Source organism: Podarcis liolepis, assembly GCF_965112155.1.
Source record: "Podarcis liolepis genome assembly, chromosome: 12".
Taxonomy (NCBI): Eukaryota; Metazoa; Chordata; class Lepidosauria; order Squamata; family Lacertidae; genus Podarcis; species Podarcis liolepis.
In genome coordinates this window covers 8,456,257-8,484,081 of record NC_139563.1, presented here as the reverse complement: position 1 = coordinate 8,484,081, position 27,825 = coordinate 8,456,257, and the positions used below count along the sequence as shown (strand labels likewise).

General features: G+C 47.2%; 1 protein-coding gene across 5 annotated transcripts in view; it reads right to left on the bottom strand.

Annotated features, from left to right (window-relative positions):
* The window catches only part of CRHR2 (corticotropin releasing hormone receptor 2), a 210,135-nt gene that overhangs the window by 132,479 nt on the left and 49,831 nt on the right, over positions 1-27,825 (bottom strand). For 2 of the 5 annotated variants that reach the window (XM_083467114.1, XM_083467118.1), the window contains one exon: positions 22,592-22,711. In XM_083467114.1, coding sequence (XP_083323240.1) covers positions 22,592-22,711 — 120 coding nt within the window. Of the gene's footprint in view, positions 1-22,587; positions 22,712-22,842; positions 22,943-27,825 lie in introns of those variants that run through there. The other 3 variants (XM_083467115.1, XM_083467117.1, XM_083467116.1) reach the window with 3 other exon arrangements.

Sequence of the window (27,825 nt, the reverse complement as noted above, 5' to 3'; positions counted from 1 at the left end):
GAAGGACAGATCCTGAAGCTGAGGCTCCAATATTTTGGCCACCTCATGAGAAGAGAAGACTCCCTGGAAAAGACCCTGATGTTGGGAAAGATTGAGGGCACAAGGAGAAGGGGACGACAGAGGACGAGATGGTTGGACAGTGTTCTCGAAGCTACCAGCGTGAGTTTGACCAAACTGCGGGAGGCAGTGGAAGACAGGAGTGCCTGGTGTGCTCTGGTCCATGGGGTCAGGAAGAGTCAGACATGACTAAACGACTAAACAACAACAAATTTGCAGAATGGGTATAGTAATATGACAATAACCTTGCTGGCTCAAGCCAATGGCCCATCAAGTCGAAACCAAACTGTAGTTGAGAGTCCTGCCATCCACAGAGGTCATGAATGAAGTGTTGACTTCACTGACACCGGGCGTTTTAATCCCGACCTGCCCCTGACTCCAGCTCCTGACGTTAGGACATTGGATTGTGCAGGTGTCTTGCTGGAACATGAAGCCACTTCTCATGAGCTTCTCATGTAGAGGGCCTCTCTTCCTCTCTTCCTCCCAATCATCCATGCTCAAGGTGCAGATGTCAAGGAGATGGGTCAGAAACAGGGTCCCACTACTTCTTCAATGCAGGGGTGTCCTACACATGTGTAAAGCAAGAATAGGACCTACGGTGCATCTTCTGGCCAAGCCTGAACCTGATAATCTGATAATGGACCTTCACTTACAAGTATCATTAATCTTCTGTCATTAGAATGTACTTTTCCTCCAAGCACAAAACCTGTTTGGTCATGATGTGTGAGTCTACATTTCCTGTGTAAATGTGCAAAAGTCTGATTCAGTTGGGAAATGCATGGGCATGATCCCGGTGAAGATGAACCTTTCACTTTATTGCTTCTCAGAATAATCTGAGCTGTTCTACAAGATTGCAGAGATATTGCCATTGCTGTGAGAGCTCATTTATTTTATTAATAAAAGGAATTAATAATGTAACGCAAAATTTCTAAGACGATTCTGCCAGAAGTCTGTCTAAGACTGGTGCCTTATCATTTTTTTTCATTTTCTTATAACAAGGAGATAAGTCCTGATGAAATTGTTTAAGATATTACTACCTTGGTTTGAAAGGAAGCGCAGGACCATCTGAGAATTAGGATTGCTTGGCGGGGAGGGACTTTGAAAGAGCGATCTGAAACTTACAGCATGTTATTCCTTGAAGGAGAACTACCTGAAAATGAGATACAGATGGCATTTAACTCCGAGTAGCATTTCTAAGATGTATAAGACTGAATCAGATAAGTGCTGGGGATGCAAAGAGGTTGAGGGCACATTCTTTCATGTGGTGGACCTGCAAAAGGGTAAAAGTGTATTGGGAAATAATTCATAATGAATTGAAAAAAATGTTTAAAAGCACTTCCCCCCCAAAAACCAGAGTCCTTTTTGTTGGGGATAATTCAGATGGAAACTCCCAGGTGTCAAAAAAGGTTATTAATATATGCTACTATTGCGGCCTGTGTTTCATTAGCTCCAAGATGGAAAATGAGCGAAGTCCAAACTAAAGAAGAATGGCAACATAAACTGATGGAATATGCGTCGCTTGAGGACCTAACGTATAGAATAAGAGAACAAGAAGAACATACGTTTAAAGAAGATTGGAAAATATTTATTGAATATATGGGGGAAATTATGTACACTTGGAAACATTGGCAGCATTAAGATAAAACAGTGTAAATAAGTTTTGATGGATGCAATAATGGAATACTGAATGGTTTAATTTATGTAAAATGTGCAGGGATTTATGATATGAAAAATGAACCATTGAAAGAGAAGAAGGGAAGTTTTTGATATGTTAAAGGTAAGGTAAATGGACCCCTGACTATTAGGTCCAGTCGTGACCGACTCTGGGGTTGCAGTGCTCATCTCGCTTTATTGGCCAAGGGAGCCGGCATACAGCTTCTGGGTCATGTGGCCAGCATGACTAAGCCACTTCTGGCGAACCAGAGCAGTGCATGGAAACGCCATTTACCTTCCCGCTGGAGCAGTACTTATTTATCTACCTGCACTTTCAAACTGCTAGGTTGGCAGGAGCAGGGACCAAACAACAGGAGCTCACCCCGTCATGGGGATTCGAACCGCTGACCTTCTGATTGGCAAGTCCTAGGCTCTGTGGTTTAACCCACAGCGCCACCTGCGTCCCAGTTTTTTGATATGTTAAGTTTGGTTAAATGAATATTCTAAATTGTTACACACACACACACACACACACACACACACACACACGAATTAGGATTGCTTCATTGAATTGATCAGGGCAAGAAACAAAGGCATTGATTATACTTTTCAATGCATATTAAATTCTCATGTGACCATCTTTCAAAGCACAGGTGTGCAGTCAGTAGACTAGGGGGACAAGGCTAGTTCCCTAAATGTTCCCCTGGCGTCTCCTTCCCAAAGCCTGGGAAGTTTCAGCCTGGCTTAGAGAAGAGGGTGAGATGCTCACCTGTGTTACGCTCCTCCCCCCCCCCAATTGCCCCTGCAGTCTGGCGCCTCTGGCCCTGGTCCCCTACACAAAATTTCACCATTGCTTCAAAGATGTCATGGGAATCCACCAGGTAGGGAAACAGCGCGAGAAAGCTAAAACAAAATATGTCGCAATTTGGTTTCCAAAATAGAAAGGGGCAGCCAAAGTAGGGCCCTCCAGATGTGAACTGCAGCTCCCATCAATGGCAGTAAGCATGCCTGATAGTCAGGGATGAGGGACCTAACATCTGGAAGGTACCACGCTGGTTATCCATGTAGCGGAAAACACCAGAGATGTGATAGAAAGGGGGATAAGGTTGAAAAGTACAAATTGAGGAAGGTTTGGGATAGGAGGAATTTGAAAGGTAAGGCCGAAAGGAGGAAAGGATGAGGCCTTGTCTATAGACACAGCATAATGAAGCAGAAGAATCCTACCTTGTGCCTTGTCTATTTCCCTTTCCGACTATTTTCCTTAAACTGCTCTGAACCAGGTTATCTGAAAGAGTGTCTTCCCAGACTGGAGGATGACATTGATGGACTATGCAGAATTAGATAAACTAACAGGAAGGAGTCGAAACCTGCGGGACCAGAGATTCTCAGAAGACTAGAGTAAATTTATGGACTATTTGAAAAGTAATTGTGATGAACAGATTACGCTAGTAGGTTTGCAAGAAGTTTTGTAAGGTGAACTATTCGAAATATTGCAAAAAAGACAATATGGAGAATTATTAGTTAAAGATATCAAAGGCAATATGAACTTTAAAAATGCATAATAGGTGATAAACAATGGGAAATCATCGGAGGCATTGACGGAAGTCCAAAAATATTGTATAGGGTCAGAAGTTATGTTGTATGAATGTTGGAATTAATATGTTAAAAAATTAATAAAAATGTATAAAAAAAGAAAAAGAAAGAGTGTCTTCCCCTCCACTATCAGGTAAGGCCATTACAATCAACAAGCTTGATCTGTGAGTCACAACAGAGGTCCTCTACCCATCTACCTTCTCCCGATTCTCATGTTTTCTCTCTCATCCCCATCCTGGCATTATTATGTACGGTATATGGTAATCTTAGGGACGCTTGCTTTTAGCAAACACTTGTCTGTAGCATTTCTTTCCACATCTAGATTGCCGGGGTGCCGTCAATGTTCATAGAGGCAGGAGAGGATCTATTGTTTATTAATATCCTTCCTAACTTGTGCTGGCAAGTTCCTTTACTTAGCAGAGTTTACATTCCCCTTTTACATGCACAGCAGGTAGCTGGTTGCAGGCTCGTGTAAGCCTCTCACTATCATACAATTCCGTATTGAATTGTATGTTCCTGGTAAGTTCCCTTTTATCCCTCCTAAAAGAATAAAGACACAACAATCTTATTTAAAGTCAGTAAAAGAAGTTTACTCACATTCAATTCACAGTTGGATCCCTGAAGGCAGACTTAGTTACAGATGTGTACATGTGGATCTACCCCATATGGAGTTATAATCCCAGTGCTTCTGCTGGCTGAGAGCTAGCAGAGCATTCCTAGCTAAAAAGCTGGTCCAACAAGGAAGGAAGTGAAAAAGAGAGGGTGTGTCAGCATGCCTTGTCCTTTTGTTACCTGGACAGGTAAGTTCACGCCCACCTCTAGTCCCATGCAAAAGGAAGGATGTTCCAGCTTAGGAGGAAACAGGAAGTTTCGATTGGCTGGACCAAACATCCCCTTGCATGTCCACTCTAGGAAAACAAGGAATGTTGTATTCGACTGCTCCCAGTGGATTACATCCCACAGCCACACAGTGCTTCAGGGGTTTCTGGTTTGCATTGTGTCACCTTGTATGGATCTCACTTTGACTCTGCTATGCCTCAAACCCCTCAATAGCCACCTCACTTCTGCTCAGGATTGGGGATTTGCTGGAAACTGATGAGCAGCCCCATTCAACGCATTTTCTACAAGTTTGCTCTATAGAGTCGAGCAGCTCCTTGTTACACAACAACAGCATGTGTTCCTTCTGTTGCCAGCTGCCAGGCATATTGATATCAAGGGAGCCTTCTATCAAAATATGAGCATCATCAGCATAAACTAAAGCGATAAAATCAAACTATTTAGAAAAATGTATTGCAGGCGCTGGAGAACATCATGTAATCTCCATCTGGTGGACATTATAAAAATGGTCACTTAGTAAAGGCATTTTAGAAGGAATTTCAATGACTAGAACAATTCAAAAAGCCCATTTCAAACACTTAAAATACCCAAAGAACACAATCCTCTATATTATCTATTCCTCTTTAAGCAAGCCTATTAAAAAGACATTCTGATTTTGGTCAATGCGACCAACAGTCATCAGTTTATAATGTATTTTGACTACTAAAAAAAATACCTTCCATTAAAAAAAAAAACAGTTACGCCATTTCCACAGTGGTGTGTAAGCTATCCTTGATTAGTATAGTGATTGCATTGCTTTTCTGGGCTGACGTGTATATGGAGAGCCATATGGAGAGCGGTAGTCTCATAATCTGGGAAACCGGGTTCGATTCCCCGCTCCTCCACTTGCAGCTGCTGGGTGACCTTGGACCAGTCACACTTCTTTGAAGTCTCTCAGCCCCACTCACCCCAAAGAGTGTTTGTTGTGGGGGAGGGAGGGAAAGGAGAATGTTAGCCGCTTTGAGACTCCTTAAAGGGAGTGAAAGGTGGGGTATCAAATCCAAACTCTTCTTCTTCTTATATGAGCAGTTGTTGCTTTTTAAAATGCCAGATTCCAACCAGTGACATATTTGCTTATTTGTTAGACTTTATCTGAATGGCACGCTCCCAGAGCCTGTGATTAATGCTTAATGTGCCATGCTTCATGACATCACTGCAGCTCGCTCCTGTGATGTCCCCAGGGACTGCCCTTAGGTCACAGGCTTGAGCCATGAACTCTCAGGCTGCAGACCTGCTAAGGGTCTCTATTTTCCGGGGGCGGTGCCAGATTTACAGAAGCCATGTTGAGTTTGAGGGGTCAGTCTAGATGATGCCCTGAGTCCCCTTCCAATTCTTGGGATCTTGTATCTGCCAGGGGTACTTTGCCAAACTATTCCCTTTGTTTTAGCAACTGCTTTGGCTGACTGGTTAAGCATCACAATTAGCTCTATGCCATAGAAAAAACAGACCCTCCAAGTGTCCCTATTTTCCAAGGACGTTCCCGGTTTCTGATTTGAATCTGAAATGTCTGGATTTTCCTTAGGACATCCCTATTTTGGAGACATGTTGGAGGGTATGGAGTTATGTAACCGCCCCCCCCCCCAACCAAGGAGATAAGTAACTATACAACCTTCAGAAGTCATCTGAAGGCAGCCCAGTACAGCGATACCTTGGTTCTCAAATGCCTTGGTATTCGAACAACTTGGAACACAAATGCTGCAAACCCGGAAGTGTGTGTTCTGGTTTACAAACTTTTTTCAGAAGCCGAATGTGCTCCGTTTTGAGTGTTACGTTTCTGTTTTGTGTCACATTTCCGTTTTGAGTGTTACACTGAGGTCTGTCTGTTTTTGCTACTTATTTTGTGGGTTTGTGGCTTATTGTTTTGTTTTTGTGACTATGAGGAACCCAGTTCAGCTACTGATTGATTGATTGATTGTGTGATTGCAGCGCATTGTTTATTGCTTTCATTTTATGGATCACTGGTCTTGTTAGATAGTAAAATTCATGTTAAATTGCTGTTTTAGGGGTTGTTTTTAAAAGTCGGGAACAGATGAATCCGTTTTGCATTCCTTTCTATGGGAAAGCACGCCTTGGTTTTGGAACGCTTTGGTTTTGGAATGGACCTCCGGAACGGATTAAGTTTGAAAACCAAGGTACCACTGTATAGGGAAGTTGGAAGCCCCCCAGAGCAGATGGGGCAAACTAGTCAGATGGGCAAGGTATTAATAATACTAATACTAATAATATTGAATTGTATGTCCCCATTTTCCTTGGTAAAATGTTGGAGGGTTTGGGGTGCTCCTGATTGGAAACCCTACTGTCTAACCAGAGTGGTGCATGCTTTAGTTATCTCCTGCTTGGACTACTGAAATGTGCTCTACGTGGGGCTACCTTTGAAGGTGACCCGGAAACTACAACTAATCCAGAATGCGGCTGATAGACTGGTGATTGGGGGCGGCCACCGAGACCACATAACACCGGTCTTGAAAGACCTACATTGGTTCCTAGTACGTTTCTGAGCACAATTAAAAGTGTTGGTGTTGACCTTTAAAGCCCTAAACGGCCTCGGTCCTGTATAACTGAAGGAGCGTCTCCACCCCCAACATTCTGCCCAGACACTGAGGTCCAGCGCTGAGGGCCTTCTGGCGGTTCCCTTGCTGTGAGAAGCCAAGTTGCAGGGAATCAGGCAGAGGGCCTTCTCAGTAGTGGCACCCGCCCTGTGGAATGCCCTCCCATCAGATGTCAAAGAGATAAACAACATGTTGTTGTTTAGTTGATTAGTCGTGTCCGACTCTTCGTGACCCCATGGACCAGAGCACGCCAGGCCCTCTTGTTTTCCACTGCCTCCCGCAGTTTGATCAGACTCATGCTGGTAGCTTCGAGAACACTGTCCCACCATCTCGTCCTCTGTTGTCCCCTTCTCCTTGTGCCCTCAATCTTTCCCAACATCAGGATCTTTTCCTGGGAGTCTTCTCTTCTCATAAGGTGGCCAAAGTACTGGAGCCTCAGCTTCACGATCTGTCCTTCCAGTGAGCACTCAGGGCTGATTTCCTTCAGAATTGATATGTGTGATCTTCTTGCAGTCCATGGGACTCTCAAGAGTCTCCTCCAGCACCATAACTCAAAAGCATCCATTCTTCGCCGATCAGCCTTCTTTATGGTCCAGCTCTCACTTCCATACATCACTACTGGGAAAACCATAGCTTTAACTATACAGACCTTTGTATAGTTTGTATAGAAGGCACCCCTGTTCAAGGAAGTTTTTAATGTGTGACGTTTTAATGTATTTTTAATCTTTGTTGGAAGCCGCCCAGAGTGGCTGGGGAAACCCAGCCATATGGGCCAGGTATAAATAAATTATTATTATTATTATTATTATTATTATTATTATTATTATTACTACTACTACTACTACTACTACTGTCGCAACCACTGACAGAGGGAGGGGCCTGTTCTCTTTCGCTCTGGTGTCAACCCCATAGCTTTCAATGGGGCAGAACTGACAAGCCCCCCCAATCCCTTCACGTCATTTTCAAATGCCCAATGCATTCAGAGGAAGGCCCTGTCTTAAAAATTCAGGAGAAGCCATTAGGAAATTAGAGCATGCAGGACTGAGAGATTACAGAAAGGCCCTCAGGGGCTGCGCTGAAGTCAAAAGGTGTGGAACACTCTCAGAACAGCCTCCAGGCAGGCCGCTTGTAAAACAGACAGGCTCTTTAATTATCAGAACATGTTCTGTAACCGCTTTATCTGAAAATGGCTTCAGGAAAATGCCCGCCCCCCCATCGGTTCCTAGAAAAGTGCTTGGTTTTTCCATCAGCTAATTGTAACTTGCACCACCAAAGCGGGGTGGGGGGTGGGGGGAGAATATCAAATGTTCTTTATCAAAGAACAACGATGAACCGAATTCTACTTACATTGGCATAAATGTGTTCCTAGAACGACACACGCCTCTCGCTTTGATGATGAGGGCTCCAGTTTCAGCTTTTCTGAGACATTTTCCTTTTTGTCTTTTCCCTCTTGCTCCCCACGTATAATGAAGGGGATACATTTCCCATCAAGGTGAAAAGCTAGCGGGAGAACATATCAACCAATGGTGGTTGCCGGTTATATTTATAGCTAAATTCTCAGAGTGAGGCAATGTTTTGGGTGTCTCTGCAAACCTCTCTCTCTTTCATAACGTCTGGGAAAATGGGTTAGGGATTTTAAGAGTAGTTCAGTCAAATGGAGAGGGTAATGAACCAGGTTATGGAAGGCACCAATTGGCATATACCTGGAATGTCAGCAACATACCTCAACCCTTCCAAAGCATAAATTTTAGTGAATTTTCTGGCTGTGGCAGGAGGATAAATATATATGTGCCACAATTTTTTTTTAAAAAAAGATGGACAGGTAACCTGATGCACATAGGAGAGCAAAATCAAGCGCTGATCCGATGTTTAGCCTTAATAAACTACACCTCCCAGAATTCTTTGGGGGAAGTCAATGATGGTTTGAAGTGGTATCATAGTGCTTTAAATGTATGGTGTGGCGGTGGCTGATGCCACATTGTAAGGTAAAGGTAAAGGGACCCCTGACCATTAGGTCCAGTCGTGGCCGACTCTGGGGTTGCGGCGCTCATCTCGCTTTATTGGCCAAGGGAGCCGGCGTACAGCTTCCGGGTCATGTGGCCAGCATGACTAAGCCATTTCTGGCGAACCAGAGCAGCGCATGGAAATGCCGTTCACCTTCCCGCCGGAGCGGTACCTATTTATCTACTTGCACTTTGACATGCTTTCGAACTGCTAGGTTGGCAGGAGCAGGGACGGAGCAACAGGAGCTCACCCCGTCGTGGGGATTCAAACCGCCAACCTTCTGATCGGCAAGTCCTAGGCTCTGTGGTTTAACCCACAGCGCCACCCGCATCCCTATACCACATTGTACCTGTTTACAGATATCTCTTCCTCTCACACAGCCCAAGCTTGTTTCTCACCTTTGAGCCAGAACCATGTGGTTCCATTGAAAGGCTCCTCTATTAGGACACAGCAGAGCAATTTTGCAAGTTCCCATCCCATCTGCTTCCCCCACTTTCAATAGCTCTCTCTGCCCCCACCCCTCGCCACCGCCACTCCCCTGAGATGGTTTGCTTTGAGAGTTTATTAAATTACCAAGAGGCGTTTCAATGCCAGCTCCAATCTGTCGCGCTCGGAGCAGATTGTGTACATAACGCAAAATGCTAAAATAAGCACAGAAAACCGAAAAGTAAACAGAATCTTGACCTTGCGGGTGACGGAGGCAAATAGCAGATCACAAAGCATGGGCGGAGGGGGGAGATGTTTGGAAAGGTTGCTCAGGCAGGAATGGGTGAGATCTGGCGTTTGTCCACAGACAGCTTTCCCGGTCATGTGGCCAGCATGACTAAATCGCTTCTGGTGTAATGGGACACCATGACGGAAACCAGAGCGCACGGAAACGCCGTTTACCTTCCCGCTGCAGTGGTACCTATTTATCTACTTGCACTGGTGTGCTTTGCAACTGCTAGGTTGGCAGGAGCTGGGACAGAGCAATGGCAGCTCAGCACCGTCACAGGGATTTGAATTGCCGACCTTCCAGTCAGCGAACCCAAGAGGCTCAGTGGTTTAGACCACAGTGCCACCTGCGTCCCTAAGGTAGGGAAATGGCCCGTGTCATTTCCACTCACACAGCCCTCTCTGTCCTCCACCATGGCCAGGGCCTTGCAGAGCCAGGCAGAGGCCTGGGCAAGGGAGATAATGGGCGCCCCCTTTTGTGAACCACCACCACCCCTTTTATGGAAAAAGGCCTAGAAGAAAATCTGGCAAAAAAATAGTTATCAGTCCAAGAAACACTGGGGATCATTAGCATGCATTAAAAATGAAATCTATCTGTGATGAATATAGGGGTTGCTCGTGCGTAAGTTGCCGACACTCCTGGCTAAGTCGGCTTGTTAAACCTTTTCTGTCTGGACAGCCCTTCACTTCGTGGCTGCCTCAGTCGCTAGCAGAATCCGTCAGTGGGCGTTTCTTAAACCTTTTCCAGCATAAAAGCTGTTTGACGCCAAGTCTCCTCCTACTCTCCCTGCGCGGCAGTCTTCTGCGCAGGGAGGGTGTGGGTAGCAGAGGACCCGTGCTCTCCCCGCTGGTGTCCAGCGAAGAGTCCTGGAGCCCTCTCGCCAATTCCCCCATCTGCCCCCCTGGTGTTGCGCTGATTTCCTTCCCCAGCTGATGAGCTGCCTCTCTCCCTGCTGGGCCCTTCTCCAGCATCATTTGAGAGCCTTCCCTCCGCCTCTGGCTCCGATGTCAGTTCCCTGACACTATCTAAAAATTCTTATTGAATTCCTTTAGATCAGAAAGCACGGCAGAGCCTGGATTCCTTTCTCACATTTTCTTGCTCGTTCAACTATATTACGCAAGCACTTTCCCACAGAGAGGTCATCAGATGCAGCTTGAATGGGGGAGAGTTTCAGAGCAGACAGAAGGAGGCTCTTCGTCATCCAGGACAGATCTAAACTGTGGCATTGGCTCCCACAAGATGTAGAGGCAGGCTCAGTTTAAGAGAGGTTTAGGCAAGTTCACGGAGGACACAAGTGCCGAGGGCTGTTAGTCACCAGGGCCATGTACCCATGCCTTGGAATACCAGTTGGTGGGGGAACAAGCTCAGGAGAGAGCTGTAGCCCTTCACATCCCGCTTGCGGGCTCCCCATCTGGTTGGTTGCTGTGGGAACAGGACGTTCGGTGGGCCTTGGGCCTGCTCCAGGAGGGCTATTCTTGCCTTCTCAATGTTTCAAAGCATTGGAACATTTCCCTACTACGTGGGACTGAAAACAGCTTACTGGAGACTGAGGTTGGCATGCAAATGTAGCCGGCCCCACTGTTAGGTAGAGCGAGGCAGTTGCCTCAGGCGGCAAAAGCAGGGGGCGGGGGGGGCAACAAAGTGAGGAAGGACAGAATAAGGTGCTTAGTAGGATGCTGTGCCATGACCATGGTTGGAGTGAGAATGAAGTGTCAAGCTGGTCCGGTATGTATGCTCTATCATCTATCTATCTGTCTGTCTGTCTATCTACAGTATTTTTCGTCCCATAGGACACTCCGTCCCATAGGACGCACCTAGTTTTTTTGGGGGGAAATAAAGGAAAAAAAATTTCCCTTTATTTCCCCCCCAAAACCAGGTTGGGGAAGCCGAACCAGGTCAAGGAACAGCGGGATGGCGCCTCCCTGCTGTCCTCCGAGCTTGTGGAGCTGGCCCAGGGCTGCTTAGGCTGCGGATGTCTTCCTGAAGCCTGGAGAGTGAGAGGGGTCGGTGCGCACAACACCCAGTGAGGCTGGTTAGGCTTCAAGACAGGCCTAAGGCCAGTCAGTGAGCTTCATGGCTGAAAGAGAACCTCAGCCTCATTTCAACCTGAAGCAGTTGGCAAATGCCTTGTTTGCCTCAGGCAGCGAAATGTCTTGGGCCAGCCTTGGACTTTAAAACAAAACAAAAACCATAATTTTCCTTTTTTTAAATAATATTTTTTAATTAATTTTAATATATAAATTATAAAACGTACCACAAAACTTATCACTTATACAATCTTTTTAGACTTCCATCAGCACCTCTGATGATCCACCGCTTTAACCACTTCTTATGCATTTCTTAACTTATGCATTTCTTAACTTTATATTGCCTTTACACCTCTTAACAAATCATCCTCCCCCTTGTCCATTTTTACAATACTTCTAATAATACTCCTCACAAAACTTATTGCAACCCTTCAAATGTCGTCTGTTCTTCACAATTACTTTTCAAATAGTCTGTAAATTTACTCCAGTCTTCCGTGAATTTCTGGTCTCGCCAGTTTCGAATCCTTCCTGTTAGTTTATCTAATTCTGCATAGTCAAACCATCATTTTCCTAACGAAGCATGGCTGATTTCACTTCTTCATTCAACCCCATGCCAATGAGAACTTTGTGTTTGTAACCGCATGCAAGAGAGATCTCAGGGATACATTCCTCACATGCATACCTGGATTTTTGTCTCGACGTGCTAAAAAACAGGACAGAGGCTAGCAGATGCAAGCCCTGTGCCTCCGTGCAGTGGGGGGAAGCTCAGCCTGGGAAGCGATCTGCCGCAGCTCCCATTCAGCAGAGACAGATGGCAAGAGCTGACCTTGTGGCTCTGCACCTACAGCTCCTGGGGAAAAACACCTAGCAACAACCATTCATGCTTTTGTCAGCTCAAGGCTAAGGTACTTGTCACACGCCGCCCTTGAAATCATCTCTCGCGCTTCCATTCACTGGTGGAGAACGTGGCAATCTGCTTCCTGGTGGGCTTATGCCAGTGGATGTGTGTTATAGGGGTTCCTTCAGCAGCTATGATGCCATATTGCTGTGGGTTGTGGTTTTTTTAATAACAAAATTGTTTACTACGGTGTAGTCAGCGCAACTCAGATTTTAACAGCTCGGTTGGTTAGAGCGTGGTGATGATGACGCCATGTTTGCAGATTTGGACAAGATGATCCTCAAAGTCCCTTACAACTCTGTGATTCTCTATGAAATGTCAGGAGTCCAGTTCCTGGCTTGATGACACAGTAAAGTTAAAGGGACCCCTGACCATTAGGTCCAGTCGTGACTGACTCTGGGGTTGCAGCGCTCATCTCGTTTTATTGGCTGAGGGAGCTGGCGTACAGCTTCTGGGTCATGTGGCCAGCATGACTAAGCTGCTTCTGGTGAACCAGAGCAGTGCATGGAAACGCCGTTTACCTTCCTGCCGGAGCGGTACCTATTTATCTACTTGCACTTTGATATGCTTTCGAACTGCTAGGTTGGCAGGAGCAGGGACCGAGCAACGGGAACTCACCCCGTTGTGGGGATTCAAACCGCCGACCTTCTGATCGGCAAGTCCTAGGCTCTGTGGTTTAACCCACAGCACCACCTGCGTCCCAGATGACACAGTAAGCATAGTTAATTAAAAAGGATGATTTGTCAAAATAGCTTTGGATGGCTCCAACACAGCCTCCCGGCATCATCAATCACGATGACCCTTCTGAAGACCCCTTCCGGTTACAGAAGATATAACTTTCTCACTTTCGCCTCTTGCTTTATTTCTGGTATAACAGCCCTCCCCGTAGCCGACTCTTAGGAGGGATTGGATCAGCTCCAACCTCTTCCCGTCCTGACAAACTGCTTCCTCCTCTGTTTGTGCCAGTTTGCACTTCTGGAGAGCGTTGGCTGGCTTCCGGCCAGCTCTCAGCCATTCCCTTATCAACAGGCATTCGAAGGGGCAGGGGAGTTGGCACTAGCCAATGCTCTTCTGGCATGGCAGTTAACCCTCTCTGTTCCTGGATGCTTTCTTCAATTGTCTGCAAACCTTCACTGGGAGCTGGCTGTAAACCTTCCCTGAGAGCTGGCTGCAAACCTTCACTGGGAGCTGGCTCATTCATGACATGAAGTTTATGAGCGCAGGCAAGAGTCAGGGAGCAGATGTCTGTGGTTGGTACTACAGGCCTGTGTCACTGAACTGGGGGTGAGGATCAGCTTTGCCATTCCCAAGATCTTCTGATACAGCCCTTCTCTCAGTTCCCCTTTCACTCCCTCCCGAATATCTGAGGAATCACAGAATTGTAGAGTTGGAAGAAACCCAAAGGATTGTCTAGTCCAACCCCCTGCAATGCAGGAATCAGAGCTAAAGAACCCTAGCAGTTGGCCCTCTAACCTCTGTTTAGAAACCTCTGGTGAAGGAGGGTCCACTACTTTCCAAGGGAGTCTGTTCCACCTACCAGCAGAAAGCTCAGTAGCTGAAACTGCCTTTCTTAACATTTGAATCTGTTGGTTCAGGTCCTACCCATGGAGCAGCAGGAAACCGGTTTGCTCCATCTTCCATGGGACAGCCTTTTAGTCATGAAGGTATCATGGTACCTTCAGATGCCCCTCTTCTGGGCTAAGCACACCCACCTCCCTCAACTGTTTCTCTATTGGGCATTTGGCTAGGACATAGGGCAACGTCTTCTTGGTGTCTGCAGCCAGAATTTGGAAGTCAGCTCTTCCTAGGACCTTCCCTAGTAGGCAGTTATGTATCTCCAAAGGAGAGTACCAAATAGAGAGAGAGAGAGAGAGAGAGAGAGAGCTCACCATTTGTATAAAATTTGTGTGTGATCGTTTCTGGGAATGGTGTATCCTGGAATAGGGCAGAGCTGCCTGGCTGGCTGGAACTCTGAACAATTCTGAACACCAACACACTGCTATTTCTTATATAAACAACAACTACACTTCTACTAGTATTACTACTGCCCATAATAATTCCCAAACTGTTTCTTCTCATTATTATGCTCCATGTTTTTTAAGAAAATACCTATGTTTCCTTGGCAAGCTCTGGGAATCTAGGCTAGGAGAAAGAGAGGGGAGGGAGGGAGGGAGACAGGGAAGTTTCCAATGTTTCTCAAATATTACATTTACCTACCTGGCATATAATAAGCCAGGTTAAAAGGTTCATTTGGAACCACAAATTTCTCCGTAATTACAGCACAGCCACATAATGGCTGTCCCATCGCCTTCCTCCTGGCTCCTCAGTCACATATATCTGAAATTATTTCTGATGCGAGACAATTATATCTTTCAGTAACCGGGGCGGGTTTTTGTTTCACCTCCCTCCTCGTTTGTTCCACTCGTTAACAGAGAGGGAGACTATATAAAATCACAGCTCCCATTTTCCTTTATGAATCACCATTTACTTAAGAGCGCAGAACCCCATGCTGCATGCTTAAGGATGTCGTACGGTAAAGAGTAATTGAGAGAATCACCCAAAAGCAATTTGTCTCCATCTCTTGCAGTTAAGAGTTCAGCCAAAGCGATGTGTCGAGATCTGAAAGTTCAGTGAGGGAGAACATTTAAGAACAGAAGGAAAGCCTGGCTGCTGGATGAAACCAATGGCCTCTCTAATCCTCCATGCCCATTCTCACAGGGGTCAGCCATATGCCTCTATTGGGAAACCCGCAAGCAGAATTCGAACACAGGAGCCACTCTCCCCTCTTGTGGTTTCCGGCATTGTGGAGGCAGAAAAGAGGCTGGTAGCCATTGCTCTTCTGCACAGAACTAGGGTGGCCAACAATTAAGGTAAGAGCTGACTCCACCCAGCTAAATTTCATCAGTTAAGCCCACCGAACATTTTCCTGCTTTGCGCTATATGGAATGGGGTAATAACCTACATTATTATGATTATGATTATTAATTTATTTTATTTGTATACTTCCATCGTAGATCTCGGGATGGTTCACAACACAAAGGGCGGTTCGCAACGTAATTCACAACATTGGAAAGTCTATACATCGTACCTTATAGAGAGTTATTACAGTGGTACCTGGGGTTACAGATGCTTCAGGTTACAGACGCTTCAGGTTACAGACTCCGCTAACCCAGAAATAGTACCTCGGGTTAAGAACTTTGCTTCAGGATGAGAACAGAAATTGTGTGGTGGTGGCGCGGCGGCAGCGGGAGGCTCCATTAGCTAAAATGGTACCTCAGGTTAAGAACAGTTTCAGGTTAAGAATGGACCTCCGGAACGAATTAAGTTCTTAACCCGAGGTACCACTGTACTATGCAGAATTGAATTTTCTTTTGACCATGTACAAGAGACAACTTCAGAATTGGCTCTTCTGGGTAGAATCCAGAAGGGCTTTGCATTTAATTAGGAATCCTAGCTTCTCGCCACGGTTCCCATTTCTGAAAACAGAGCATCACAGAGCATGCTGCTTGACCACACCTGTGCCTGATCCATTAAGAAATGGAGCTCACTTTCCATGCAATGCCCAAAGCAGTTTTGGGTGGCCACTGCAATAGGGTCCTATATGATGACAGGCTCTGCCATAGCTCAGGTGTAAGATGTAATACGCTACTCACTGATCTGCCCTTTATATTGGGATCCAAGAGATCGATTGCTAATACCTTTGCTGACTCCAGGAAGCAGGCTTAGTATGGCAGAAATTATTCATGTGTGTGTGTGTGTGTGAGAGAGAGAGAGAGAGAGAGAGAGCGCGCAGGGCCGGATTTAGGTTTGATGCAGCCCTAAGCTACTGAAGGTAACGGGGCCCTTTATATGTCCAGCTGTCCTTTGTCAACAACAAATTGTCACTGTTTTTTGTGTTGAATACAGTGGTACCTCAGATTAAGAACTTAATTCATTCTGCAGGTCCATTCTTAACCTGAAACCGTTCTTAACCTGAGGTACCACTTTAGCTAATGGGGCCTCCTGCTGCCACCGCGCCACCACCACGCAATTTCTGTTCTCAGCCTGAAGAAAAGTTCTTAACCTGAGATACTATTTCTGGGTTAGCGGAGTCTGTAACCTGAAGCGTATGTAACCTGAAGCATCTGTAACCCGAGGTACCACTGTCTATGCTATGTGGTAATTAATAGGTATCTAAAGGCATTTGCATGTAACAAAATATGTATTTTATCCAAGTAATTGTTGAACTTCTCTTATCTTTTGGAAATGTACATCCAGGTTTTTTTCCTTTAAATTTTTTGAGGGCCTAAGCTGTAGCTTGTTTAGCTTATACGTAAACCTGGCACAGTGTGTGTGTGTGTGTGTGTGTGTGTGTGAGAGAGAGAGAGAGAGAGAGAGAGAGAGAAAGAAAGAAAGAGAGAGAGACGCTAAGTGTTTTGTGATAAATAGAGAGGCGCATTATGCTCTGGCTGCAAGAAAGATTAGAAAGCGGCATGAATGTTACTCGCCCCAAAATGGAAAGAAGCAGAAATCCCAGCAAAGGAAGAATGGATACAAAAACTTACGGAATACGCAGAAATGGCAAAACCTACCAGAAGAATAAGAAATCAATATAACAAACTTTTTATAAAAGAATGGAAATGGTTTATTGAATATTTACAGATTAATTGCCAGCTGATGAGGACATTGGCAGGATTATTGTAATAACCTATAGTTTCATAAGACTATATATATTTAAAGTAGATGAATAAATGAGCAAATTAAGTTCATTTGGATATGCAGAAGATATTAAAAATAAATTTAAGGAACTGCAGAAAGAGGGGGGAAGGATGTCAAGTTTTGAAATATTAAAATGATGGTAAAATCAGTGAAATGTATAAACCTGAAAAGTGTGTGTGTGTGTGTGAAAGATCAGAAAGCGAGAGCTAGGTGGTATTGCAATAAGTTGTGCAGGAGCTTTGGAGCTTGAACATGGGTTAAGTTATGTAGGATTGAGCTAGCAGGTGATATTTATGAATTCTGACTCTTTCTTCACATTGTTGGTGCCTTGTTTTATGTATTTACTGTATGGTCTGATCTGCAGCCTGGCAAATTGCAGTGGCTGGAATGGTTACGGCCTTTGGTGGATGCAATAAACTCTTTGGTTTGGTAGTAGCTACTGAAAGCCCTCTCCTCCTCTTATGAATTTGTCCGGTCCTCTTTTAAAACCGCCCAAGTTGGCGTCCATCATTGCCTCCTTGAGGAGTAAGACTTAGATCACGTCTGAAATGGATGAGTCAAGGAGGTATATCACCAGTGATAGCTAAGTGCAAACAACACGTTCAGAGGTGTGTGCTACTGAATACCAGACAATGAACATGACAAAACAGGGTGGAACAGCTTCTGGGAAGCTTCCTGAAGACATCTGTCCTAAACTATTCCTGAAAAAGCATGATGCTGGGCCTGATAAATCCGATCCAGCAAGGCAGTTGTCTTTTGCAGTACACCAAACCAGTGTCCCCCAATCTGGTTCACTCCAGATATTTCAAACTACACCCCCATCAGTCTCCTCCTGACCTTGACTGGGCTGGCTCTGCTGGCTGCGAACTATACTCCAAAACTTCTTAGAATCACAGAACTGTTGAATCATTTAGTCTAACCCCCTGCAATGCAGGAATCTTTTTGGGGGGCTTGAACCCCCAAACAATCCTGAGATTAAGAGTCTGGTCCTCAGCCAGCTCTGCAGCAATCCCAGTCACTAGGGAAAACCACACAACACAGTTTACGGTTTGTTGTGAAACTGCCTTTGCTTTTTGCAATGATGCTGCTGTTTGATTATTTAGGTGTCCTTGATTTTTTCAGTACAGAGACAATAATGGCATGAACATTCCTCTGTTCCTCTGTTTATTAGTAACTGAGGCACTGGAAATGACACATTGCAACCAGCAACACATAATAATAATTTATTATTTATACCCCGCCCATCTGGCTGGGCCTCCCCAGCCACTCTGGGGAGGCCCTCTGCCTGGTTCCCTGTAACTTTGCTTCTCGCAATGAGGGAACCGCCAGAAGGCCCTCGGCGCTGGACCTCAGTGTCCGGGCAGAATGATGGGGGTGGAGACGCTCCTTCAGACACAGACATTTGAACCTGGTCCAGACATAACACAAAACCATAATTTAGCATTTCAGCAATGACAGCTCATGAGCAATGGGCTCAACCGCTTCTTCTTCCCTCGCAACAGAGGAGAGGTTGGAAGCAAGTGGCTTCCTGGTGTAAACGAACCACATTCTCTTGCTACACCAGGACAAACCATGGTCACTTCAAACCATGGTTTTATTGAAATAAGCCAGGATCTAAACCTGGTTTTGGCCCATGGTGAATTTCAACTAATCGCAGGTCTCACTTGGGATGTAACAACAAACTGGGTTTAGATAAAACCTGAAAGAAGATCCTTCGAAACTCCTCTTTGCGGTGAAAAGGAGGAGAGAGACTGCTAAAGTCTGAAGCTCAAACTGGCTCATTCCTGTAATACCCAACTGAGACAATATCAACGACATTGCAATCAGTCAATGAATAAATTAATAAAAGAGGAGGAGGAGAGGAAATGAGAGTCGGTGATCTCGGTAAACTCAATGTGCCTTAATTTTAATTAATTTTCAGATGGCTCTAGAAATGTAGACCACACACTGGGATGCTTTGCTATGGTATCCCTTGTCATGCTTGGTTTGTGTGAAAAGGACTCCCTGTAGCTCCCAAAGATTCGAAGTCATCAGATCAAATCAAGGCACTGCAAGCCCAGTTCAAATAACATCAGCACATCGGATGACAACTGCACACCCCTGAGGTGAGAGGCAGAGGAGTCATTCATATAAGGCCACCAGGTGAGTTTGCAACAGCTGCGAGATTTGAACACAGGACAGTTTGCAGCTTCACCCTCTCCTAACCACCATGCTACAGTGATGCTAGAATCAAACATTTAGATCAGACACAAGAGCTATCTCCAGATATCCAGAGCTGATAGCTATTCATGTGTAAGATAGAACAGACTTGGAATCTTGGAATTTTAGAGATGGTAGGGACTGTGGGTTAAACCACAGAGCCCAGGGCTTGCCGATCAGAAGGTGGGAGGTTCAAATCCCCGTGACGGGGTGAGCTCCTATTGCTCGGTCCCTGCTTATGCCAACCTAGCAGTTCGAAAGCACGTCAAAGTGCAAGTAGATAAGTAGGTCCCGCTCTGGCAGGAAGGTAAACAGCATTTCTGTGCACTGCTCTGGTTCACCACAAGCGGCTTAGTCATGCTGGCCACATGACCCAGAAGCTGTACGCTGGCTCCCTCAGTCAATAAAGCGAGATGAGCGCCGCAACCCCAGAGTAGTCTGTGACTGGACCTAATGGTCAGGGGTCCCTTTACCTTTAGGGACACTTTGGGTCATCTAGTCCAACCCCCTGCAATGGAGGAATCACCACTGATTGTGACTAAACATTGGGGGAGACTTCCTAACCAATAAGAGCTATTTGACAGTGGAAGAGGCTACCTTAGCAGGTGGAGGCTCTCTGCCACTGGAGATAGAATCTGGATGTCCACCTCTCAGGGATGCTGCACTTCAGGTACAGCCCTCCAGGTGTTGCTGAACTACAACTCCCACAACTCCTGGCTGTTGGTTATGCTTGCTGGGACTGATGGGAACTGTAGTTCAGCCACATCGGGAAGGTCAAAGGGTGCCTCACACCTTCCATAGTTGCAACTTCCACTGCAGAACCTGTGATGAGCAGGTGGGGTTAGAGTGGTTGACCTCCGAGGTCCCTTCCAGCTCCAGGACTCGAAAGGTAAAGGTAAAAAGGTAAAGGACCCCTGGATGGTTAAGTCCAGTCAAAGGCGACTATGGGGTTGCAGCGCTCATCTCGCTTTCAGGCCAAGGGAGCCGGCGTTTGTCCACAGACAGCTTTCTGGGTCATGTGGCCAGCAGGACTAAACTGCTTCTGGTGCAACGGAACACCGTGACGGAAACCAGAGTGCACAGAAACACCGTTTACCTTTCCACTGCAGCAGTACCTATTTATCTACTTGCACTGGTGTGCTTTCAAACTGCTAGGTTGGCAGGAGCAGGGACTGAGCAACGGGAGCTCACCCTGTCACGGGGATTCAAACCACCGACTTTCTGATCAGCAAGCCCAAGAGGCTCAGTAGTTTAGACCACAGAGCCACCTGCGTCCCTTCCGTGACTCCAGGCAACATTCTACAATCAGGTCATCTTTTTGAAGTGGCCAATACAGTGAGATAAACTTGTCCTGTGATAGTTTCCAGGTGTCTGGCACATTGGTTCAGAGCTCTGGGTTCCTGCTGTCTACTCACAACGCTTATAAGCATCTCTTGGGGAAATCACAGGTTTGGCACAGGTCGCTCCTACTTCACATGAGATAACCACAGATTCCCCGCACTTGCCATTGCTAGCAGCTCTTAATTTGAGCCCCATGGACACACCTGAGCCGAGCCCCATCATTCGTTGCCAGATCTGGGGTTTACTCCTCACAATGCAAAGTAATCCAGAACAGGAGGTGGTCCAGAATTAGCAGGAAAGACTTTTTGGTCTCTGGACAGGGCTAGGATGCCTGGACATGTTTTGATTCAGTTAAGTACTGATTGGCTTCTAGGGTGCTCAGGTAAAAGCATGGGAAATTCCCTGATGATCTTGTCCCTTAGATATTTTGCAAAGCAATCAGCGGGTAGAACATAATGATTAAGATCTTACTCCCACTCAAAGATGATTTTGGGTCCTGGTAAACAACACTTTCCCCTCTGAAACCCAAACCCTGCCCAATTTCTTGCCCAATTTCACCACTAGATCAAGATATATCTCCAAATGCTGACATTGAGAAGTGGCTATTGCTGGTCCTGGAAGAATTCTGTCAAATTCAAAAACCTATTTCCCTGCCATTCAAGCACAACCACACAATCAAATACAGTCACATTCAGGCGACTGTATCAACAGCCTGTGTCAAAATTGTCACATTTGTCTGTGATGATCAACACTCACATGATATACACTCTTATATAAAGTGCTTGGGGCTGATTGTCGCTGGTTGACCGACTTCTAGGAGCTGAAATCTGGGTTATGCGATTTCCAGGCAGATCTGAAGCACCGAACGGTCAAAACTCAGGAGCAGAGAGGGCTCTACTCTTGCGCAGAGCAAGCAGAGCTGCATGCATATTGAACCGCATCGTTCCCCATCTGCACGCTTGATTTGCTTCGGATCGGGGAAGGCGTTTTATCCCCAGTAGCAACCCGGAATTCGCATCTACTTGCAGACGCCAAGACATTTGCCCAACTTGACCACTAGATCAAGATACACCTGGCGAAAGGGAGTGTGCAAAACACACTCGAATATTCCCAGGTGACTACAGCCGACCTTAGATACTTCCTAAAATAGATATAATGCATACACCCCGAGAAAGAAAGGATTCCACATGACAACACACCCAGTGGCTCTTCTTACTTCTTAATTATTTTACTGTGCCGTTTGAAAGCACCCAGCTTCCGCTTCTCCCCACGGGGGAAAACTGAAATAAGTCAATGAACTCTTAGCAAGCCAAACTTAACATGGGAACGCAATTTTGCATCTGTCCTCTTCTGGAACGAAACTCCTCATTTTCCAGGAAAACACTAAAGGAGGAAACAGTGGGGGGTGCACACGCCTGAGACGTTCATTTCGCCTTGTTTTAAAACTTGTCTTCAGTACTGCTCTTAAAACTATTTTACCTGTTATTGTGGTTTGCCCACCTTGAGACACGCGTAACAGGCAAGAGAGAAATCAGCCAGCAGTATTGACTATAATATCTATCTATCTATCTATCTATCTATCTATCTATCTATCTATCTATCTATCTATCTATCATCTATCTATCATCTATATCTCTATCTATCATCTATCTATATCTCTATCATCCATCTATCTATCTATCTATCTATCTATCTATCTATCTATCTATCTTGCATTCTGCCACTGAGTTTCCACCAGGACCCATTCCCACCTGCACCCCAAAACAGTGGCGTAGCGTGGGGGGTGCAGGGGGGGGGGCCTGCCGCACCGGGTGCAACATCTGGGGGTTAGGGTTAGGGGGCGCAAATCCACGGGTTAGGGGGCGCAAATTACTTGCCTTGCCCCGGGTGCTGACAACCCACGCTACGCCACTGCCCCAAAAGCCCGGAATTCATCCTCCAAGAAAAGCGAAGGCGCACAGAGAGTTGGCATGGAACTTACTCGTGGTGTTGTACTTGACTCCGTTGAGGAACTCGGGGCAAGGTCTCTCCACCAGCTCCCCGGCGCTGGTCTTAGGCCAGCAGGTCCCGATCTGATCGGTGGTGGCGTTGCAGTAGGGACCTTCAAGTTAAAAGAGAGGAAAGGGAGTGACTGAAACCATCCGCGCTCCGTGCGCCCGGGCGCGCCGCGCCGGGACCCTCACACCGAGAACCCCTCGAGAGACTCTCCCGGCCCTCTTCGCCCTCCCCTACCATCAAATCCATCCTGCAACAAATCGAGGAGACTGCAGTTCGCATCCAGCTCCTCGATGAAGTACTGGAGGACGATCGTCTCGTTCATGGTGGTCCCGTTCTGGAAGAGGAGGAGGAGGAACAAGCTGGGCTGGTGTTCCAGGTTCCTTTCTCCCGTGGTTTTCTTTTGCCTCTTCCCCCTTTGCCAGAGAAGCAAAGCCTACTGGCTACATTCTCTCTCCCTTCCTCCCTGCTTCTGTCTTTTGGAGGGTGGGTGGACCCGACACAGAGAGATCTTCCCAAGCGCTCCTGCTTTAAACAGCAGCTCAGGAGCCAATCAAATCACAGCCGGTTTCTCAGTGAGGGTCTTTCTGCTCTCGCCTGCGCCTCCCTCCTGCTGACATTTGGCTGGTGTCTAATCCTGCTCTGTCCTGCCTATTGAGAGTAAGAGGAGAGGGGAGTCTCTCTCTCTCTCTCTCTCTCTCTCTCTCTCTCTCTCTCTCTCTCTCTCTCTCTCTCTCTCTCTGCGCCTCTCTGTATTGGCTTGATTATCCCTTAAGCGACAAACATTTCCTGCGAAATCAGTGAGAAGCGGTTTCAAGGCGTAGCGCAAGACGAGACCAATCTCCCCTCGTGTCTCTGAAACCGAACCGACTCTTCCCTGCCAGGGGAGGATGTCCATGAGCATCGGTTCCTCCCCGCCCCCGTCAAACTGCTGCAGATCAGGAACCTTGGTGGGCAGCATCTCTCAGTGGCAAAGGATAAAGCACTCTGCACATGCCCCGGGACGCTCTTCTCCCCGGGCAGATTGCAAGCACGGGGAGGGAAAAAGAGCCCAGCAGCTTATGGCAGAATTCGAGCTGATCTGAGGGAAATCCGTTTTTAGGGTTTGCTGGGTGTTGCAAGGCTCAGGAGATCTCTTCTCCCGAAGCTGTAGAAGGGAAAGGCAACAGCCAGAGGGGAAGCGATGTAGCTTAGTGGGGGTGGGGCATTTGCTTCGAATGCAGAAGCCATCGGGTTCAATGCCGATGCGGCAGTGTGGTGTAGTGGTTAGGGCATCAGACTAGGGTCTGGGAGACCAGGGTCAAATCCTCACTTGGCCACGAAGCTGGCTGCCTCTCAGTCCCTGCCTCTCAGCCTGTTGTGGGGATTAAATGAGTTGGGGCAGAACCACGCATGCTAGCCTGAGCTCCTTAGAGAAAAAGTCAGGATATAAATGCAATCATAATAATTAATTATACCTTATGGAACAACCTGAACAGAGCAATTTGTGCATCTGTATTGTTTCTGCATTATTTACACGCATTTTTGGTGTGCACAATTCCCAGCCTTTAAAAAATAAACAAACCTTGATGCTAAATAAACAACTGGGATGGAAGTGGGTTCTGGGTGCAAGAAGCAATTCCACATGGGAAGAAGCTCAATTGCCCTGGGACCTACCTCTCAGGGTTGCTGTGGGGATTAATTGAGGATGGGGAGAACCATGTGTGACACTTTGAGGTCCTAGGAGGCACAGATGGGATATGAATGCAGTAAATAAAGACAGTGGTACCTCGGGTTAAGAACTTAATTAGTTCCGGAGGTCCGTTCTTAACCTGAAACTGTTCTTAACCTGAAGCACCACTTTAGCTAATGGGCCTCCCACTGCTGTCGTGCCACCGCCGTGCAATTTCTGTTCTCATCCTGAAACAAAGTTAGTAACCCAAGGTACTCTTTCTGGGTTAACAGAGTCTGTAACCTGAAGCGTCTGTAATCTGAAGCGTCTGTAACCAGAGGTACCACTGTACTAGGGAATCCTGAGCTAGAGAAATCAAGGGTCTGACTCTGTAGAAAGCAGCTCCCTGTATTCCAATGTTCTAAGGGGCTCATTGCCTTCCCCCAGCACTGAGTGTGCCGGCTTCCCTCTGGCAAACATCTGATCATGCTGAAATCCAGGAGAGCTGTGATTAATGTAGGCCACACACCCACATTTCAGGGCCTCCACACTCTGTGTTTTCTCTATAATTCAGGAGGGACATGGAAGACAGGGAGGGAGTGCTAAGCCTGAAGTGGGGGGTGGGGTCTTCTAACTCCAAGGGCCACACTGCTTTCTGGGCAACTTTTCAGGGGCCGCATGCGAGTGGGCTCTGAGGCAAAGCAACCAATGTAAATGTTAAATGTAAAGGGACCCCTGAACATTAGGTCCAGTCGCGGACGACTCTGGGGTTGCGGCGCTCATCTTGCTTTACTGGCTGAGGGAGCCGGTGTACAGCTTCCGGGTCATGTGGCCAGCATGAGTAAGCCGCTTCTGGCGAACCAGAGCAGCGCACGGAAACGCCGTTTACCTTCCCGCCAGAGCTGTACCTATTTATCTACTTGCACTTTGACGTGCTTTTGAACTGCTAGGTTGGCAGGAGCAGGGACCGAGCAACAGGAGCTCACCCCGTTGCGGGGATTTGAACCGCCGACCTTCTGATCGGCAAGTCCTAGGCTCTGTGGTTTAACCCACAGCACCACCCGTAAATGTTACTTCTGTACAATAGGCTCATCTCAATATGCTGGTCTCTCCATCCAGACAAACAGAAAAGCACGGTCAGAGCTGCAAGTGTGCCCATTTCATTTGCACAAAAGCATTCCGTGAGGGTGCAAAGCAGGGCAAGGGAGGGGCATCTTCCCACCCTTCCTGGGGACAGGAGGGAGCCGGAAGTAAACCACAGCAAGAAAGCTGGAGTTAACTCCTCATTAGCAAAACAGGATCTGCACAGGAGTGTCAGGTCTAATGAGCACAGCAACTCAGGTCTTGCCCCAAAGAAGCAGTTGCTGGGACTAAAGATTCCTGCCTCCCCACAGCCAGATATCTCTCCTCCTATCCAGGGGTTCCCCCCAAGCAATCAGAGACTCTGTCTGCGTATCTGTCTTTGCTCCTCGTGCTTCATGCCTCTCCTGGTCCTGGGAAACCAGGGGGAGGGGAGCTTGTCACAGCAGGAGGGAGAGACCCCCTTGCTTCTTCACCAGACTGACTCATCTCTGCCTCTAGGCCTCCCTCCTCCCCTGCTTCAGCTTCTGCCTCTGATTCTGGACTGCTCTCTGCCACAGCCTCTCCCTGCTCACTAAACCCTGTAAACTCTTCAAGTTCTGACACCTCCTCTTTCCACTCTCTTCCTCTGACCCCTCATCATCAGCATCCCACCACCACTTCCTTGGCTCTGAGCCTTCTTCCCTTGAGGGTTTCCCAGCTGGTTCCTGTGGGAATGTTCAGGGATGCAGGAGAGGATATATTGTTTGATTATGTGTTTATGCGATTGTGTGTTAATTTGTGTTAACTTGTGTTAACAAGTTCACAATTTAGCAGAGTAACATTCCCCCTTTTAAACTCACAGCGCATGTGTTTGCTCAGGCTCACTAAAGCCTCTATAACAACTATTCTGGTATTTTCCCCTTATTCCCTCATAAAAGATAAGACACAGTCTTCTATAAAAGTATAAAAAGAGTTTACTCACTCACATTCTGTTCATAATCAGATCCCAGAAGGCAGACTTATCTTAGAAAAGTAACATACACCTGGAAACTATCTCATAAGGAGACAGTCCCTTTGTCTTCTCTTGGCTGGAGGCCAGGAGAGCATCTTTGGCTAAGCAGATGTTGCTTCTTTGATGCATGTAGTCAAAAAGGGAGAGATGGCTGTCCTGCCCTGTGCTTTTGTCATTACCTGCACAGGTGAGGCCACACCTACCTCTAGTCACATGCAGAGGAACTCTGTCCCAGCCCAGAAGGAAACAGGAAGTTGACCTGCTGGCTGGACAAACATTCCTCCCCATGTGTAAACATGTTCACTCTAGGAATGCTGTACTTGACTGCTCTTGTGTTTCACACCCCACAGTTCCTCCCACCATTCCTCTACATCCAACAAGCCCATGACAGGCAGCGGCAGAGGAAGCTGCTTGGGTGCCCGGGGTGGCATGCCCAGGGGCGGGGGGAGCCGCCCATAGGGGCAGGGTGCACTGTGGGGCCTCCAGAGTCTGCCTGCTTCCTCCCACTCAGCAGCCCTACAGCTGGGGGGTGGGCGGTCCGTTTGGGCAGCATGGAGCCTGCGCGTGCCCAAGCCAGGAGAGACCCCTCAGTGGTGACACCCGGAGTGGCCTGCATCCACCGCACGCCCTTCCTCCGCCCATGATGACAGGTGGAAAAGACTTGAAAAGCACCTTGAATGCAGCATTGCTGCTTGCCTCCCTGCCCTGGGGTGGAGAAGACAAGCAGCAACGTTTTGAGGGAGTGTCCTGGCTCTTCCGGAGTTAAGTGAGGGCGGGGGGCATTCTGGCAATGGTGAAAGTTGGGGGGCAGGGAGTGGAACATTCCTGCTTCACCTCAGATGGCGAAATGGCACGGGCCTCCCCCTATCTCTGAAGCAAGGAATTCGAAGATATTGACAGCATTGTTCCCTTGCGTGGCAATGCCCTGCACTACTAGAGTCTGATCACGGGCCTCACTTCCCCTTGTTATCAACAGAGAAGGAGCACACAAGGGCTGCTTGGTTAGGGTTACCAGACATCCCCGGTTTCCGGGGACAGTCCCCAGATCTGCAAATCTGTCCCCGGACAAATTCCGTCCCTGGACTGTGGCCAGATTTGCAAATCTGTCCCCGGGAAACGTGGCAGCGGCAGCCTCAGCAGCCCAGAGCCAGCCTGGTAGCACAGTTGTCTCTGGCTGGTTCCGGACTGCCGACTGCCGCTGCCACTGCCAAAGGGGAACCGGGGACGTCGAGCGGTACAGATCTCCTGCCCCCTTCTCCCTTTGTTTTGACTGATGGGGGAGGCTCGGGAGTTGCGGGTGGGCGGTTGTTGCCCAGGAGGGGCGCAAGGCATGTGGTTTCTCTGCCAGGCAAAGTGCAAAGCCCTTCTTTCGCACCCTGTGAAACATAAATGCGCAGAAATTTTTAAAAACTGGGCAAGGGCGAACCACCTGCCCATGACTCCTGAGTCTCCCTCAATCTCCTGCCCCCTTCCCCCTTTGTTTTGACAGATCGGG